Source organism: Crinia signifera, chromosome 8, assembly GCF_055691185.1.
Source record: "Crinia signifera chromosome 8, ASM5569118v1, whole genome shotgun sequence".
NCBI lineage: Eukaryota > Metazoa > Chordata > Amphibia > Anura > Myobatrachidae > Crinia > Crinia signifera.
The window spans coordinates 100,690,663-100,706,589 of NC_139224.1; the positions used below are offsets into that span (position 1 = coordinate 100,690,663).

Below are 15,927 nucleotides of genomic sequence, written 5' to 3' on the forward strand. Positions count from 1 at the left end.
AGAGAATTGCGAATGGATTGCTAATCAGTATCCACTGAGTGGGGGGGGGGGGGGGGGGGGGGGGGATCCACAGCCCCCCATGTCGGTATTTCTGCAGTCGGGATTCCGGCGTCGGTATTCCGACCGCCGGGATTCCGTACTGAATCCATCTACCCTGCCTGCATGCATGCATGGGTAACACCCGGGGCATGCGGCCCCCCCTAGCCCCCCCCCCCGCCTCTCTCAAAAGTAAATTATCACAAATCAGGTTATAAAAAAAATCCACGTGAGACCATATTTAGGTATTTTATTATTTTCTTTAGCTGACTTTTTTAAGCAATGTTGCAGACTAAAGGTTGAGGTAATGATATCAATGTTATTATGTCATTCTCTTGCACTGTGAGACTGATAGTGTTACATAATCAGAATAGCAGCCATGGCAGCGATGACCTCTCTCTGAGGTATGCTCACATTGTGGGGTTTCCCTCACTGAGAGGACCTGTACATCTGCTCTGAAGTGAGCTTTTTGCCACTTCTCCCCTCTATATTGAAGTCTTGTCTACTTCACTTTAAGATATTGCTTCAGCCGCGCTGGCCCCAACTGCCTCTGACACTGCCCGAGCTGCAGTCAGCTCTGATACGGCTCCACTCGTTATCTGCAAAGATTAAGGAAACAATAAAGGCAATGTGTAATGGCTTATACTGCCTGGTGTCTGCATGTGATTCACAGTCCTGTAGCGAGTTCCCTTGCTGCCATACAGTGACTATGATCTTTTCATAAACTAAAAATAGCCAAGATTTCCCTGCAGGCTCTCAAAAACAAATAAGTGATCTGGACATTGATTTGTCAGCTAAATTCAGGAGTGCAGAAATCGACGTTTCATTTTTACACATTATATCTTTTTTGTAAAACATACATTCAGTATTTAACTTATTTTTACTTCATAATTGCCATTTCATATCTCGGAAGACTCACCTTTAATTCCACTGTGCCAGGTCTTGGCAAACTTACAGGACTTTCTCTGCGTGCTGTCTTATTATATTATACATTCTCCTTGTTCTGTTTAGTATAGCTCTCACAGAAAGTCACTAGGTAGCGTCACATGTAAGTATTTCCTCATCATACAGAAAAACTTTTTTATATCATCTAGATCATTTTGGAATTTCATATTTCATAATCATAACTAGTAAACTTCAAATGGGTGATTTCTCACAAGCAAACAGAATTGAACATTGCAGAGTACTAACATATATTTGCCAGAGTGGACAGTATTTAATGCTCCCAGTTTGCAGTTTTTTCTGGCTTTTTTTGGTGAGAATTCCAGTCCTCTCACCAAAAATGGTCCTAGCTCTATTCAAGGCTCCCAGTTCGCTAAAATGTTCGCTACTTGGTCCTCGCCTTTGTTTTCTTATGGGAAATATTGCGCACCTCACTTTTTGTGTACTCAGTGCTAAAATGGCGAACGCTGCTCGGGTTTTTTTTTTTTTGTATGCCTCTCAATTTTGCTCTCTGCATCTTTTTTTAGGTGAACTTAACTTACGTAGTTTTATAGTGTCTACAAGTCTATTTTTTTTATTATTTGAAGCCTCTATGTTTTTTTTTCTTTAGAAGCGCCACATTAATATATATATATTTTTTTGTGGTAATATTTTTTTTTTATCACTGTTTATTCTACCCATGATTCACCTCAGTTTTTACCCATGATTCAACTCTTCCTCACTCCTTCGTTGGGCCTTTAAGGAGTTAATCAGCATTAGCAGTCTGCTGATTTGGAATCCCTTTATAGGCTCATTTGCGTTTTTCTGCATTTCTCTGCAATATTTGAACACTGCCTACAAATGGAGCCATTAACTTCTCGTACACCACATTGGTCAATGTTCACTGTCAGGGGTGGCGAGCAGCTGACGCAATGAATAGGATGAGCGGGAGGCATGGCGACGGGTGGAAAAAACGGCGCATTGTATACTGCCCAATGATGTCACTGAATCAAGTATTTTCTTAAATGTACAACATAATGAGATATTTTAAATCTAAATGGTTCATAATGAAAGCAGTAACGTCACACCCTTTGCAGGACAGGGTGATTTGTATACTTTTCCAGGTCAGTATTGTACTGTACATGAAATCATGACACATTAAAGGTTGACTCCCCCCCCCCCCCCCCCCCCCTTAACCATTTTTCTAATTTATATAATAAATGTAAGCAACACCAGCATTTTTAGCACATATTTTGCTCATCTCTCACAGATGTTGGCACGCAAAGGGTTAAACATGCTTTGCAGTCTCTAAAAGTTTTCTATTTAAGCAAAAAGGATCATAATATCCAGATGGATTGCCATTTTAAGTCAATCTTGTTTGCTGTAATATTTTGCTCTTTGGAGCAATTTTGTACGATGAGCTTTGTGTTCTTTTACATAGACAAATGTGTTATACATTTGTGTTACTTGCATACTTTTTATGCTTTTATGCTTTTATATGATTTGTAATTCTTTAGAAGTATAGGTAATCTTAAAACATGTATTTTAAAGTTTCCTCTGATCATTGCCTCCTATGCAGGAGGAGTTGTTGTAAAAGCTGATGTATAGACTGAACATTTCCTATGTAAACATTGTGAAATGATCCCATCCCTTGGCTTATTCCATAAGACACTAGTCCCGATTCAGACCTGTTCCCAATTTGCTGTGGCCAGTGTTCAGTTAAGCACCGCCCACTCCATTGAAATTGTAATGTGCTAACTGTGGGAATGGATGTGTGCGGATGCAAATCCGTTCCCACCCTTGCGAATGTGTCCAAAATCCTTCGTAACAGGCTCACCATTTAATGATTTTTACACTAGCCACAACTCTCATCAGGCGCCGCGTAGCCCCAAGACTTTCTCTGTGCTGCGATGAAAAACAGGCTTAGGCATTCCCATCTGGGGTTTTTTTGGGAGCACCTACTGTTTTTCTTGGCACTCCCATAAATTGGCTGGTTCCCACCCCCACACGCCCACTGTATGTCAATCACCTTATGTTCGACCAGTGATCAGGAATGGTTGCAGAACTTGATAGCAGCTAGGCATCACGCACACGCGTTACGGCCAATACGTATGCGCGGTTCATTGACAATTAGCCCCCATGTGAATTTGCGGCCGTGCAAACAGGTCTGAATCGGACTCATTAAGTCCACATATTATTTTATAGGGAGATGCACAGTAGGTGCCGGAGAGTTAACATTTTCAAGTAGAGAATTTCCCAGTCAAAAAGATCCCTGTATGATGCTTGTAAACTATGGGACAAATGTGAGTTAATCATATTTTTTTGTTTAATTCACACTATGGTAGATTTTTATAATAGTTAATACTAGTCAGGCTAGTAGGATTGACTGATGTTGCATTTTCACCACAAGACAGCTGTCTGGGCAGTGGTGACAGCGTGTGACAGAAAGAAGTCTTATCCCAAGAGAGTGTGTTCTGCAGGATAGGCTCACCTCCCGTTATCATGACCCTTTCCAGATGCTCCCCACTGCCTCCTGGTTCTCCATCGTTTGGCAATCAGCCCTAACGAGCTCTCTGGGGAGCTCTCAAACCTTACTACTAGCCATATTTAGTGGGGTTAAATGAACTCAGCTAGTCAGGGCCATGCATCCCATCACAGGCCCAATTATCCTTGTTCTGTAGCCAACAGAATCTATCCAGCATTTCACAGAGATTATCTTTCCTGTTTTATGTCCGTTCATGTATAGATTCCTACTGCAGTATGGATGTAGGATTAGACATTTGTATACTAATAGTAGATATGGTTGCATATGTCAATCATTGCACACTTGCTCAGAATAGCGTGTGTGTATATAAATGTATGTTTGTATAGCTAGATATAGATACACTGTATACAGTATAATAGATTTTCCACAGGAGTGCCTACTACAGTAGTTTATATGCACGTAGATAGTGTCTGTGTGTGTGCTTGTGTCTGGCTATGTAGATATATATTGTGAAAGGGTTAGTTGAATTTCCCTGGTTAGTACAGTTGAACATGCATTCTGTTCATGGTTTGCTTGCAGTTCGGAAATCAGTTCATTAATGGTACTTGTGAGCTGCCTTTAGAAATGGTTTCTATGAACAAGTCCTAGTGCTCCTGACTGTGGACTAGCTGCCCAGGTGATAGGCTTGGGGGGGACGTGAGGGGCTATGGGGCCATTGTAGTGCTTTACCAACTTGTTACAAGACTGTAAACTGTGATGCGGTTACCTGTAACCTGCTTGCTGATAAAGGGGGATATTCAATCTCCGGCGAGCACCTCCCATTGGGGAGATGCCCGCCGAGCCCTATTCAATGCTGTCTTCCCCGACAGCATTGAGCAGGGTATCTCGGCAGAACGAGCCCGACATCACTAGCTGTCGGGCTCGTTCTACCGAGAACAGCCGGGAAGTGACGAGCTGCCTGCTGCAGCTCGCCTCTTCCCGGCCGCAACTCGCGGCCACGCCCCCTTTTCGCTCCCTGGCAGGCGGGACATTGAATCCCGCCTGCGTGTTCTCGGTCGAGCTGACCGAGAACGGGACTGGGTCACGGCGGTCGAGCAAGCTCGACTGCCATGACCCTGTAATTGAATACCCCCCAAAACCAAGACATGGGGAATTTTATAAAGCCCAGATTGTTCCTATCCTGCAACAGTGAACATAGTGGCATGTAGTGGCAATAACCTGGGCCAAGGCTCTGGTGTAAAAAGGGTATAAGCAAACTAATGCTAATTACAATGGTCAAAAGCTATAATTTGTCTGGGTGCTGCATATATAATTGTGAACATTGGTGTTGAAATGTTACCAGATTAAAAAGTCCCAGCAGCCCTAGGGATAAGTAGTTGACAAAAAATATTTGTAGTATACATGTTTTATAATAGTGCTATAATAAGCAACAATATTTGTATTTGTATTACAGTTAACTGCCTGTGTTCATGCATCTGCATCTCTGCTGTATCCCATGTATTGGCAACACATTTACATCCCTGTTCTTCCTCCACACCTACTGGACTACTGTTGGTGAGTACTTTGCTGTTTGAAGTTTTTTTAAAGAAGGAAAGAATGTGTAACAGTCTTGCTCCGCACAAACGCAAGGTAATGAGTAGATATTTTAGGTGGATAGGGTTATTTGTTTGGACCTATGCATTTTCTAATGGTCAATGTCCTTAAGGGCAAAAGGCTTTATTTAAAAAGCAGTGGCATCTTCTGGGCGGGTTGGAGGTGAAAATTGAAAACTGCAGTTACAGTGAGTGTAAACCCGTTGTTCTTTTAAGGCCCCCATACACCGGCCAATTTTTTGGCCTGTTTTTATCAGATTCCGACAGACTCGCTTGATGGATTGGATGAAAACTGTCCAAATCGGATGTGTTTTGACATCCGATGAGTGGCACCGTGCACATCGGATCAAATCCAGAAATAATTTGTGCTGCACATATGATCTCTGGATTTTGCCCCTCATGGTGGCGGGGAATGGGGTCACATGCGTTACATTGCATGTGAAAACACTGCATGCGATTGGATGGACATACACTGCTGCAAGACATCGCAGTAGTGTATGGCCACCTTTACACTGACTCCTGTTCTAAATTTTCATATCCCACCATAACTGAAGCCCAGAGTGTTTTTCCCGCCGTAAAATCTACTTCCAGGCATTATGTGATCTGAGGGCCTGTGTTTTCTTAATACAATTTTCCACAGGGTACATGTTTATGACTGGACAGCTATTAGTATGGTTCATTCTTGAATTTAATGCTGCAGCATTATTTCGAAAAGCAGATTTGATCCACCATGTGAGGCTGCCAATATACCGTAATTAGAGACAGATTTTTAAGACTAGGAAAATATAATTGTAGCATGGCCTATTGACAGGTGCTTTTCTCTCACGGGACTAGTACAATATGATCTTTTCTTGCAAAGTGATAAAATACTGTTAACTTAAATTCACGTTGCCCTTGGTCAAAACATACCCTCTATTGTACACTGGAATATGGTTTTCGGTAGTGTAATAAATAGGGAAGGAGGTGTTGTGACAATAGCAGCTCAAGAAAATACAAAACTGAAGTTATAACAAGAGGTTTTGTTGCACTCGCCCTTAGAAAAGAGGTTTGCAATTTTTATTTAAAGTAACGTATACATACAGAAGGGCCACATGTTTGCGCAATGGATAATCTTCAGCCTAAAAACACTAATGGCCCATGCACACTGGGTGATTTTGAGCTGAAAGCAGCTAACTTTCTTCGTTTGAGCTCCTTTCATCTCAAAAGCCGCCCATTGTGTGCTGGGCAGTGATGAGCGTCCCGCTATGAAAAGTTGTCCACCCCTGGGAAAATCGCTCAGAAGTGTGTATGCGCTGAGCGATTTTGCCCATCATTGCTCACCATACACGATGGGCAAAATTGTTTATGGACCTTTACCTTCACTGCCGGAGTGAACTGAGGATGGGGGGGGGGGGGGTTGGAGCATACAGTATGTCGCACATGAGAGTGCATATGGGGGGGGGGGAGCATATGAGTACACTGCATGCTCTCCTCCTTATTGCCTGCTTCCTTGGCCTGGATTTGTTTATACATATTTATACACCTTTGTACATTTTCAGGCCTATAGCAAACAAATAACTACGCTAATAGGCTATTTGATAGAGAGTTTCTATGAGATGTGGCACCTAATACAGTGCATGATAATATTACTGAGGGAATATCAGAAGAAATATCAGCGCTTAATAGTATAATTACTATTTCTGGGTGGTCTATTAAATGCGGGTGGTCTGTTTTTCTCTATTGGCCACAGAAAATGACGTGTTGGTGCTGCAGCTTTGGTAATTATTCTTGCACAAAGATGAATTGTTCTGAAGGGCTTTGGAAGCTGCACTTTTGCCTAGAACTGTCTTATATCTTCTCAATTTTACTTAATTTGGACAATTATACAGCCTAGGGAGTTTGTATCGGCTCCTTTTCCGTGACTACTTATCCCTATAATTAAATTTGGGACATTCCAGTGACAGTCAGAAAATAAGTTTCTGGTGGTGCTGGGAGAAGACACAAAGCGGTCTGTCTTTAGACAAATCGGAAGTTGCAGACCCCTTTTATATTATATTCCACATTTGGAAAAAAGAGGTAGCAGAGTTACAGCAAGCCTAACTAATGCTCATCAGAACATTGACTAGCGTAGGAACCTCTCACTATTCCTCACAATGCGGCAGACATAAGGTAAAGAGACCTTTAGACATTCACATACATTGTCTGTGTTAAAGAGCTAAACAGTGTATCTGTAATATCCTCTGGGCATTAGCTTACCTTTTACTGCAAGCTGATAAAGATGAGTACCACCCAATACTGAGTATATTGTTTATGAGAGCAAGAAATGAACATAAAATGAATAAAGCAGAACTTCTTCAGATTGACCACATGATCTCAAACATGATTTCCTAAGATTGTGGAAGTCTTCACAAGGGGACTATAGCTCCAGACGTCTCCTGCCATATGCCTGAAGTAGGTTCCATAATCTTGGGATGCGTACTCACCTCACAGTTACAGAGATAACACCATATCTTACCAGGGCCGGTGCAAGGTTTCTTGGCACCATAGGCAAAACTTTTGCTTAACCCCCCCCCCCCACATACACATGCACGCACACACACACACATACAATTTCCCAGTTAGTCAGGTGAAAGTGTTGTACGTTTCCTACCCCCATATGAGTGACACAGAAGGATGTTGTGGGTGACGGAGTTATTAGTAGGGACTGAGTGGGGAAGTTGCAGTGACACATGGCAGCAGGGGGAGGTGGTGGGGGTGATAGTAGTAGGAACTGGGTAGGGCAGTTATAGTGGCACGTGGCAGCTGTGGGGGTGAGGGAGGTAGTAAGGACTGTAGTGGCACATGGTAGCTGGGGGAGGAGGTGAGGGTAGTAGTAGGGACTGGGTGGGGAGTAGTTATATGCACAGTGTAGCTGGGGGAGCTGGTGAGGTAAGGGTGGGAGTAGTAGGGACTGGGTGGGGGGTAGTTATTGTGGCACATGGTAGCTGGGGGAGCTGGTGAGGTAAGGGTGGGAGTAAGAGTAGTAGTGGGGACACAGATCATCTGGATTTAGCCTAGGCTTAAGGGACACACTCACACACCCACCTAAATCCATAACTCCCCAAACAGCCGAGCACACTCATAATTCTTATTTTTCTGTCTTGCTACTAGTACTGGGCACTGGGCAGCTATTCTGTATTCTCCCTGTCTGAGAGGTCTCACAAAACTCTGGGAGTAAGGGGTAGTCTGCAAACTACATGCCACTATTCAAGTGTATTCAACACTATTGGAATACACTTGGAAAGGGAGATAATAGTTTACATACTGTCCCTGGCTCCCAGCGTGAGATCTAGCAAACACTCTGTATGTAACCTGTCTGACCCACTGCAGCGAAGAGATGGCGCTGATGACTCCTGTCCCTGCCTGCCTATACTGGGGCATGCTGAACATATGTATTTCTATATTGAACAATAGGAGGAAAAATCAGCACTAAAATGAAGAGGGGGTGCCCTGGTGTCCTCTTTACCCTGAAATTTTCTAAAGCTTGTCCAATGGCCACAGTATTTTGCATACAGGACCTTGTCCTCGCGCTGCTGCTGCCCAGCCCACCACACCACAATAAAAACAAGTAACATTTTACCGATGATGGGGTTGTAGTGGGGGGTTACTTCTCCCTGCTGCTACCATCTATTTATGTCTGCCGGTTACTGTTCCCCAGCCGCCTTGTGTGGTCCCGCCGCTCAGCTGCCGCTGAGAGACTTCCGCTGGCAAGGACTCATGTACCGCTCCATGTAGCTGCCGTCAGCTGTATAGCGCTGCTCCAGGTGAGGGATGGGCTTCTTGCCGCCCCCCCAGAAAACCCGCAAAAATTTATAAAAATAAAAAACCAGTGGTCACGGGACCGGCTGCTGTTTTGGTGGTACAAAATGTTGGGCTGAACAAGGGGCGCCCTATAGCGGCCAGCGACCTAGGCAGCTGCTTAATCCTGCCTAGTGGTAGCGCCGGCCCTGGATGCAGCTAGTTCTGTTGTCATGGAATAAATATATCATTTTGGATATTTCTTGTAAATTATTGGGTGACCTTACAGGTACCCAGTAGCAAGCATCCCAAAGATTAGCTTTCATGCCATCAAACATTATTCTTAATTTTGCCTGGGTACTTGTGTATTTTGGCGGCGCCCACGATGAGGATCGCGTCCATCGTGTGTGAAAAATCGGGTCCATCGCGTCGCGTCGTGTGCATTAACATGGCACACGACGCGATGGACGCGATTTCTCCATAGGCTTCAATGTTAAAATATTTAATCATTGAAATCGTGTCGGTCGCGTCGGTCTTGTGCCATTATAATGGCACAAGATAAGATAGACTTGATAAAGTCCATTTTACATGGAATAAAATGGGAAATGGGCCAATATGGCCCATTTCTCATTGTATATGTCCCCGTCATGTCCAAATATAACTGCCCCCCCATTGTGAGCGGCACCCCAGTATTGACGTCAACCCGAAGCGTGGCGAGCGCAGCGAGCCCGCGAGGGGCGGCGGTGCGCGTCCTCCGACCTTTTCATACCCCTACTATCCACGTCGGCGTGGAGTTGAGAATAGAATAGTGTGGCGAGCGCAGCGAGCCACCGAGCCCGAAGCGTGGCGAGCGGACGCGGACACCTGTGAAGCCCGCGTGGGGACGCGGATACCTGTGAAGGTATCCGCGTCCCCTCGCGGGGCTCGCTGCGCTCGCCACGCTTCGGGCTCGGTGGCTCGCTGCGCTCGCCACACTATTCTATTCTCAACTCCACGCCGACGTGGATAGTAGGGGTATGAAAAGGTCGTAGGACACGTACCGCCGCCCCTCGCGGGCTCGCTACGCTCGCCACGCTTCGGGTTGGCGTCAATACTGGGGTGCCGCTGACAATGGGGGCCATTTATATTTGGACATGACGGGGCCATATACAATGAGAAATGGGCCATATTGGCCCATTTCCCATTGTTTTCTATGTTAGATGGACTTTATCAACTACATTTGATCTTGTGCCATTATAATGGCACAAGTCCGACGCGACCGACAGTATTTCAATGTTAAAAATATTTTAACATTGAAGCCTATGGAGAAATCGCGTCGGTCGCGTCGGTCGCATCGTGTGCCTTAACTTTAAGGCACACGACGCGACGCGATGGACCCGATTTCTCCATCGGGTTCAATGTTAAAAATATTTTAACATTGAAGCCTATGGAGAAATCGCGTCCATCGCGTCGCGACGTGTGCCTTAAAGTTAAGGCACACGATGCCCGCGACGGGCGCCGCCAAAATACACAAGTACCTTTGCCTGTTAGTACAATGGGCCTGCTTCAGACCTGTTCCCTAGGCAGCGTATATTGGCAAATCCCTGCACTAGTACACGCGTGGATGGGTACTCCTACACATCTACTCGCATGCGGCCGTGCAGAGGAAAAGTCTTCACTGACTTTTCCCCTGGACGGAGATGGCTGAAATTGCACCAAGCAGGCCTGAATCACCTCCATTGTACTATATTGGGAGGGTTTGTTGGCTCTAGTGGTGTCCCAGCATGCCCTGCCACAGATTTTTATACAATGGATTGCTAAAACTGGGCATGCTGGGATGTGGAATTTCCACAGCCTGGAGGGCCATGAGTTTGACACCACTGCTGTAGACAAAGGTGGTCATTGGCCCATAAACATAAACTTGTACAGTACCTTAATGAATCCTTTTTAGCTGCTCTGTGCATGGTATGTCTGTAATCCAATGTAACTCTATTTTATGTTTCAGTGCTCCTATGCCTTATCTCATTGGAGTTCACTTCAGCCTCATAGAGGTAGGTCATTTGATATTTTACCTCTGCAGAATCAATACATTCATGCATTTGATGATGTCAGGATTATGTACACTTCTTATAAGCAGCATGTGTTTCTTTACACATCATGAAAGCCTTTTTTTATGAGCGCTTAAAAATAAAAGTGTATAATAAGCCAAACTTTAGTTCCTGCCCAAAAAAAAGAAATAATTAGAGTAAAAGGTATATTTTTAAAAACTTTACACTTATGAGTTTTTGGTGTAGCGTGGATTCCATTAGTGTAGCATAATGGATTGCTGAAGTGTCACTTAACCTAATTTCCCTACCTGGATCCAGGCGTGAGTCAGGGGGTTGTTATACGCTCCTCTCTCAATGCTTGGGAGACTTCTGATGCCAGCTGCCCGTCCCACTTAGCTGCTGTTGTGTATGGGAGACTTCTGACACTAGCCGCTTGTCCCACTCAGCCGTTGTCGTGGACGCCGCTGCTTGATGTATACCGCTCCGCCCGGTCAATGGTCATCGGTCTATGGTGGGAACCGCATGGTAAAAGGTTTTCATTAGGAAATGAATGATTTGGCATTTTAATAAGTTTGGCTTAAGAATTTACAGTATGTAAAAAAATGTGTATATTTTAAACAGTATGTAAAAAAAAGTTTTTTTATATTTTTTGTTTTTGTTTTAAAGGTGGTCGGTTTTATAAAATGGCATACAGATCAATATATATGTTCAGTCCCTGTGTGTTTAATGTTTGCAGTTCATAGATTCACTTTGTTTCATTTCTTATCACGTTCAATGACATATCTCCTCTCCAATTTCTTTTTATTTTTTCTATTACTATGAATTTTAGTCCAGCGGGGTCTTTATTATGTATCTCTGAGAAATGTTTTGACACACTGGGGGTGAAGAGTCCTCTTTATATTATCAATGTGTTCATAAAATCTTTAATATTCCTCTCCGTTTGTTCTTGATTTAAAAGATGTCACTGGTTTGGTTGATGCACAGTACACTCACTGCACCCTGAAGAGGATCATAGTGCAGGGAGGAGGAGGTCACAGGTCGGGGCAGCACAGAGCTGTGCTGCCCGGACACAGGTGAGGGGGGGCGTTGGTGCGGGGAGACAAGGGATCGCGCTAGAAGGCCATAGGCTTCTATGGGGCATCGCCAGATTTTTCTGGCGATGCCCCCGCCGCAGTAACCCGGCGGGGGATGCTTAGTGCATCCCAAAATGCGGTAAAAACCCTGATAACTGGGTTTTTACTGCATTTTTAGTTTAGAGAATCTCCCCCATATGTCTTTGAATAAGATTTTCTATTGTTTTAAAGTTACTGGAGAATTGTGTTTTTATTTTTGTTTTTGTACTTGATCATTTCAGATCGTTCCAATTTTTTCCACTTTGGGTATTTGTGTCTCAGGATGTTTTTCTTCATATCCATTCTGCAGTATTGTTTGAAATGTAGATCTCTAAGTCTAGAAAGGTAACACATTCCCGGATCATAGTGGTGATAAATTATAGATTATCTTTTTATTAATGTACTCGTTGAATTCCTGCAGTTTTTCTTCAGGGCTGTCCCATACAAAGAAATCATCTATGAAGCGATACCAACAGATCAGATGTCTCTATATCTGTTGTCATTCCAAATTGTCAGATCTTCCCAACAAGCTACAAAATAGAGTTGCGTAGCTAGGCGCAAAGGGTGTGCCCATCACGGTCTCTCATTTTTTGTCTGTAGAAGTTACTGCCTTACCAAAAATAGTTGCTATGTAAAATAAATAAAAAAAATTCCCATAATGAAATTTTATTTTTGTTTTGAGATTTCTGACAAATTGGAATGTATTCATCTTGAATGTTCACATCCTGTTTCATGGCTTATACAGGTGTTTAACGATTTTATGTTACTCATTCCCAAGATATAGCTTTCTTTCCACTTTAATTCCTGTAGTATTTGAAAAATGTGTATAGTGTCTTTAAGGAAGCTCTTCTGTTGACTGACCAATGTTGTAGTGCATAGTCAATATATTTAGATAGATTTTATACCCCAAATAATCTCTCTACCAGGTGGATTTCTCTCTTCTTTGTGCAATTTCAGTAGAAAGTAAAATGTCGGTATCCTTAGATCTTTTTCCAAAATGAATTCATGTTCTTTTTTATTACTGACCCCAAGGAGTAGGCCTTCATCAAGGAGTTCTTTCAGCTTCCTGCCATATTCTTGAGTTGGGTCCATTTTTTAAATGTCATATGTTTCCATGTCAGACAATAGTCAGGAGGCTTCCTTTTCATAGTTCTTTGTCCATTAGGACAACACCTTTCCCTTTGTCTGCCGGCTTGATGATAATCAAATTGTAATTTTTTTATTCTGTCAAAGCAGATTTTTCTTCTCTTGTTAGATTGTGCTTGTTTTTTTTATTGTATCTGGAATATTCTGATTTCTTGTTCCACTAGTTTCTGAAAAGTGTCCAAGTGTCCACATATGGACCTTTACTTTGAACTGGGTTGAAAGTTGAAATAGGTTTGAAGTGGGTATGTTCCCCATTATTATTACTTAATTCTTGGTTTATTGTTTTTTTGCGAAGCATGTTTTCAAAGACAGTTTTCTAACAAATTTATTAGTATTGATGTATAATTAAAATTTTCCAATCTTAGATTGGAGAGCAAACGTTCATCCCTTTTGAAGCATTAATGCTTGTGTATCCGTCAGTGTCTTACTGCTTAAATTGAAGATAGATTTCTTGTTTTCTGCTATATTTAATGATTTCTTCTTTTTTCCTCCTCGCGTCCCTCTCTTTCTTGTTGTTCCTGTGATTTTTTTCTTTCTCTTGTATGATGGTGTGTTGTAATTTGATGTTCCCTCAATCCCTTGAGACGCATCTAAGAAAGCATATTCATCTTCACTTTCACTTTCTTTGTTGTTGCAGTGAATACTTTTAAAGGATTTGTTTCTATGGGTTGTTGAGATAGCAAAACAGTAGAATTGTGCAACCCTGGCGAAAAATACAACAAACTTTCACAATATAGGTTTTGTAAATAATTTTCACTGCCAAGTCGCCCTAGAAACTTGGAAACAGAGAACAGACCATAGTGCAAATATTGCCATTCACAAAAACCAATTTATTGGTATTTAATTAAACTCACATGGAGCTGTATTTTTGATAGCATGTAATAACCGTCTTTTTTGAGATCGAAGCCAGTTTCAGAAGAACCCTGAAAAGACTTTAAAACAAACGGAATCAAGTGCAACATTGTATAAAAAGTTGACATGCAATTTATTGGTAAAACTCACAAAGGATGTAGATAAAATCGCATATAGCCCATACAAGGGCAAACAGGACTCTCAAAGGACCATCATGTATGGCAGAAGGAGCGTGAATTCCCCGTTCTAATTCCCAGGAGTCCGGTTGGCATCAGTGGTTAGGCTTAACTACTGTACAACCTACCTATGGGTTGTTGTCACCTCCATTCCTCTGATTTCAGATATGGTGTGTAGTAGGATATGGAAGCGGGCTTCATCTTCCTTTTCTTTCTGATTCCATCCCTAATTTGTAGGAATCCTTAAATATTTCATCATTTCTCTATGATAAGTTTCTTTTATTGTAGGCTTGGTAGTTCTGGGACGTGAGGGTCATGTTTGATAAAATTAGTTTTGTATTTTTCCATTCTTTTCCCAATGCAATGGTAAGTGATGACCGATGATCATTTCCTGTTCTAAACCACTAAAGTTTTTCGAGCTATAAAAGAGCAACCCAGGAAATGACCAGTCAACCTTGAAAAAGTGTATTATATAAACGAAACTCATTGGTGGCTTGCGTGCATGGATCCCCCATCAGAGAAGCACATTATCACCTGAACTTCACCCCACCGAGAACGGAGTGACATCATCGGCCGCATGGCGATGTATGCATCAGTGGCCACGACAGCAGCTGAGCGAGACAAGCAGCTAGCGTCAGAAGCCTCTCATACACAATAGCAGCTAAGTGGGATGGGCAGCTGGCATCAGAAGTCTCCCTAGCATGGAGAGGAGTGTATCACAACCTCTTGACTCACGCCTGACTCACGTAGGGAAAGTTAGGATAAGTGACAATTCAGAAATCCATCATGCTACCCTAATGGAATCCACGCTACACCTAAACCTCAGTCACTCAAAAGAGTGTAAACTTTTTAAGAATATAACTTTTACTCTAATTATTTCTTTTTTTTTGGCAGCAAATAAAGTTTGGCTTATAAACTTTTATTTTTAAGCGCTCATAAAAAATCAATCACTGTTTAGTATTGTACAAATATAGGAGCTGCTCACCATATACACAACAGCGTGGTTATACATATATTATTGTATATGTAAAAGCTGTACTTAATTGTATTCTCATTGTTACTGTGTTGTTGATTCTCTGATTGTACAGTCATGAGAGATAAGTTAAAACAGGAGAAAACGGCTGTGCGCTATGGGTCTACAATGTGATAAATCAAAAAAAGGGGGAAGGAAATAGACTTTTGGTTAGGTCTATTTTAGCAGCAATCAAATATAGGTTCTCAAACCACACGAAGAAGACAAATAAAACAAAATCAGAACTGCTCTAAAATAAAGACCAATTCAAAAAATGTATATTTAAAAAAAATATATAACATGATTAACATTCAATATAATATCATAATCAAAATTATAGTTAAAAAAAGCCAATACTGAAATAATGTTAAGATGGATATGAAAAAGGTGTAGTCATGTATGGTAACATCTCTAGTATGATGCAGATGGTATCACATCAAAAATAGTCCCATTGGATCAAATATATGAATGTATTTACTTTGTTAGTAGGGGTTAGATATTCATACTGTATCAAAACGGCAACAGGGTGGTAAATGAATGTTAGTACAGTCATTTAATATTCGTATAATTACCACACCTGTTAGGATCAACGTAGTAGCTGCTGACTTGTGACAGATTAAATAAAATGTGCACAGGTGGCCACCCGCATGTAGTAGTTGGTAGCCCTCGGTTTGGTTAGTACTCCATCTGCCTGATCATTATTCCACCCTTGTAATGGTCACCACGGGTGGTTTAAGATGAAAACACTTGTACCATAATTATTTTACGCGTGTTACCGCCTCAAATAATCAGCTGCTTCTTCAGAGCCGCTG

General features: G+C 42.2%; 1 protein-coding gene across 5 annotated transcripts in view; it reads left to right on the top strand.

Moving 5' to 3' along the window:
• The window catches only part of DENND1B (DENN domain containing 1B), a 214,830-nt gene that overhangs the window by 141,099 nt on the left and 57,804 nt on the right, over positions 1-15,927 (top strand). For all 5 annotated transcript variants that reach the window (XM_083156880.1, XM_083156883.1, XM_083156878.1 and 2 more), the window contains 2 exons: positions 4,896-4,996; positions 10,775-10,820. In XM_083156880.1, the coding sequence (XP_083013006.1) occupies positions 4,896-4,996; positions 10,775-10,820 (147 nt within the window). The remainder of the gene's footprint in view (positions 1-4,895; positions 4,997-10,774; positions 10,821-15,927) is intronic.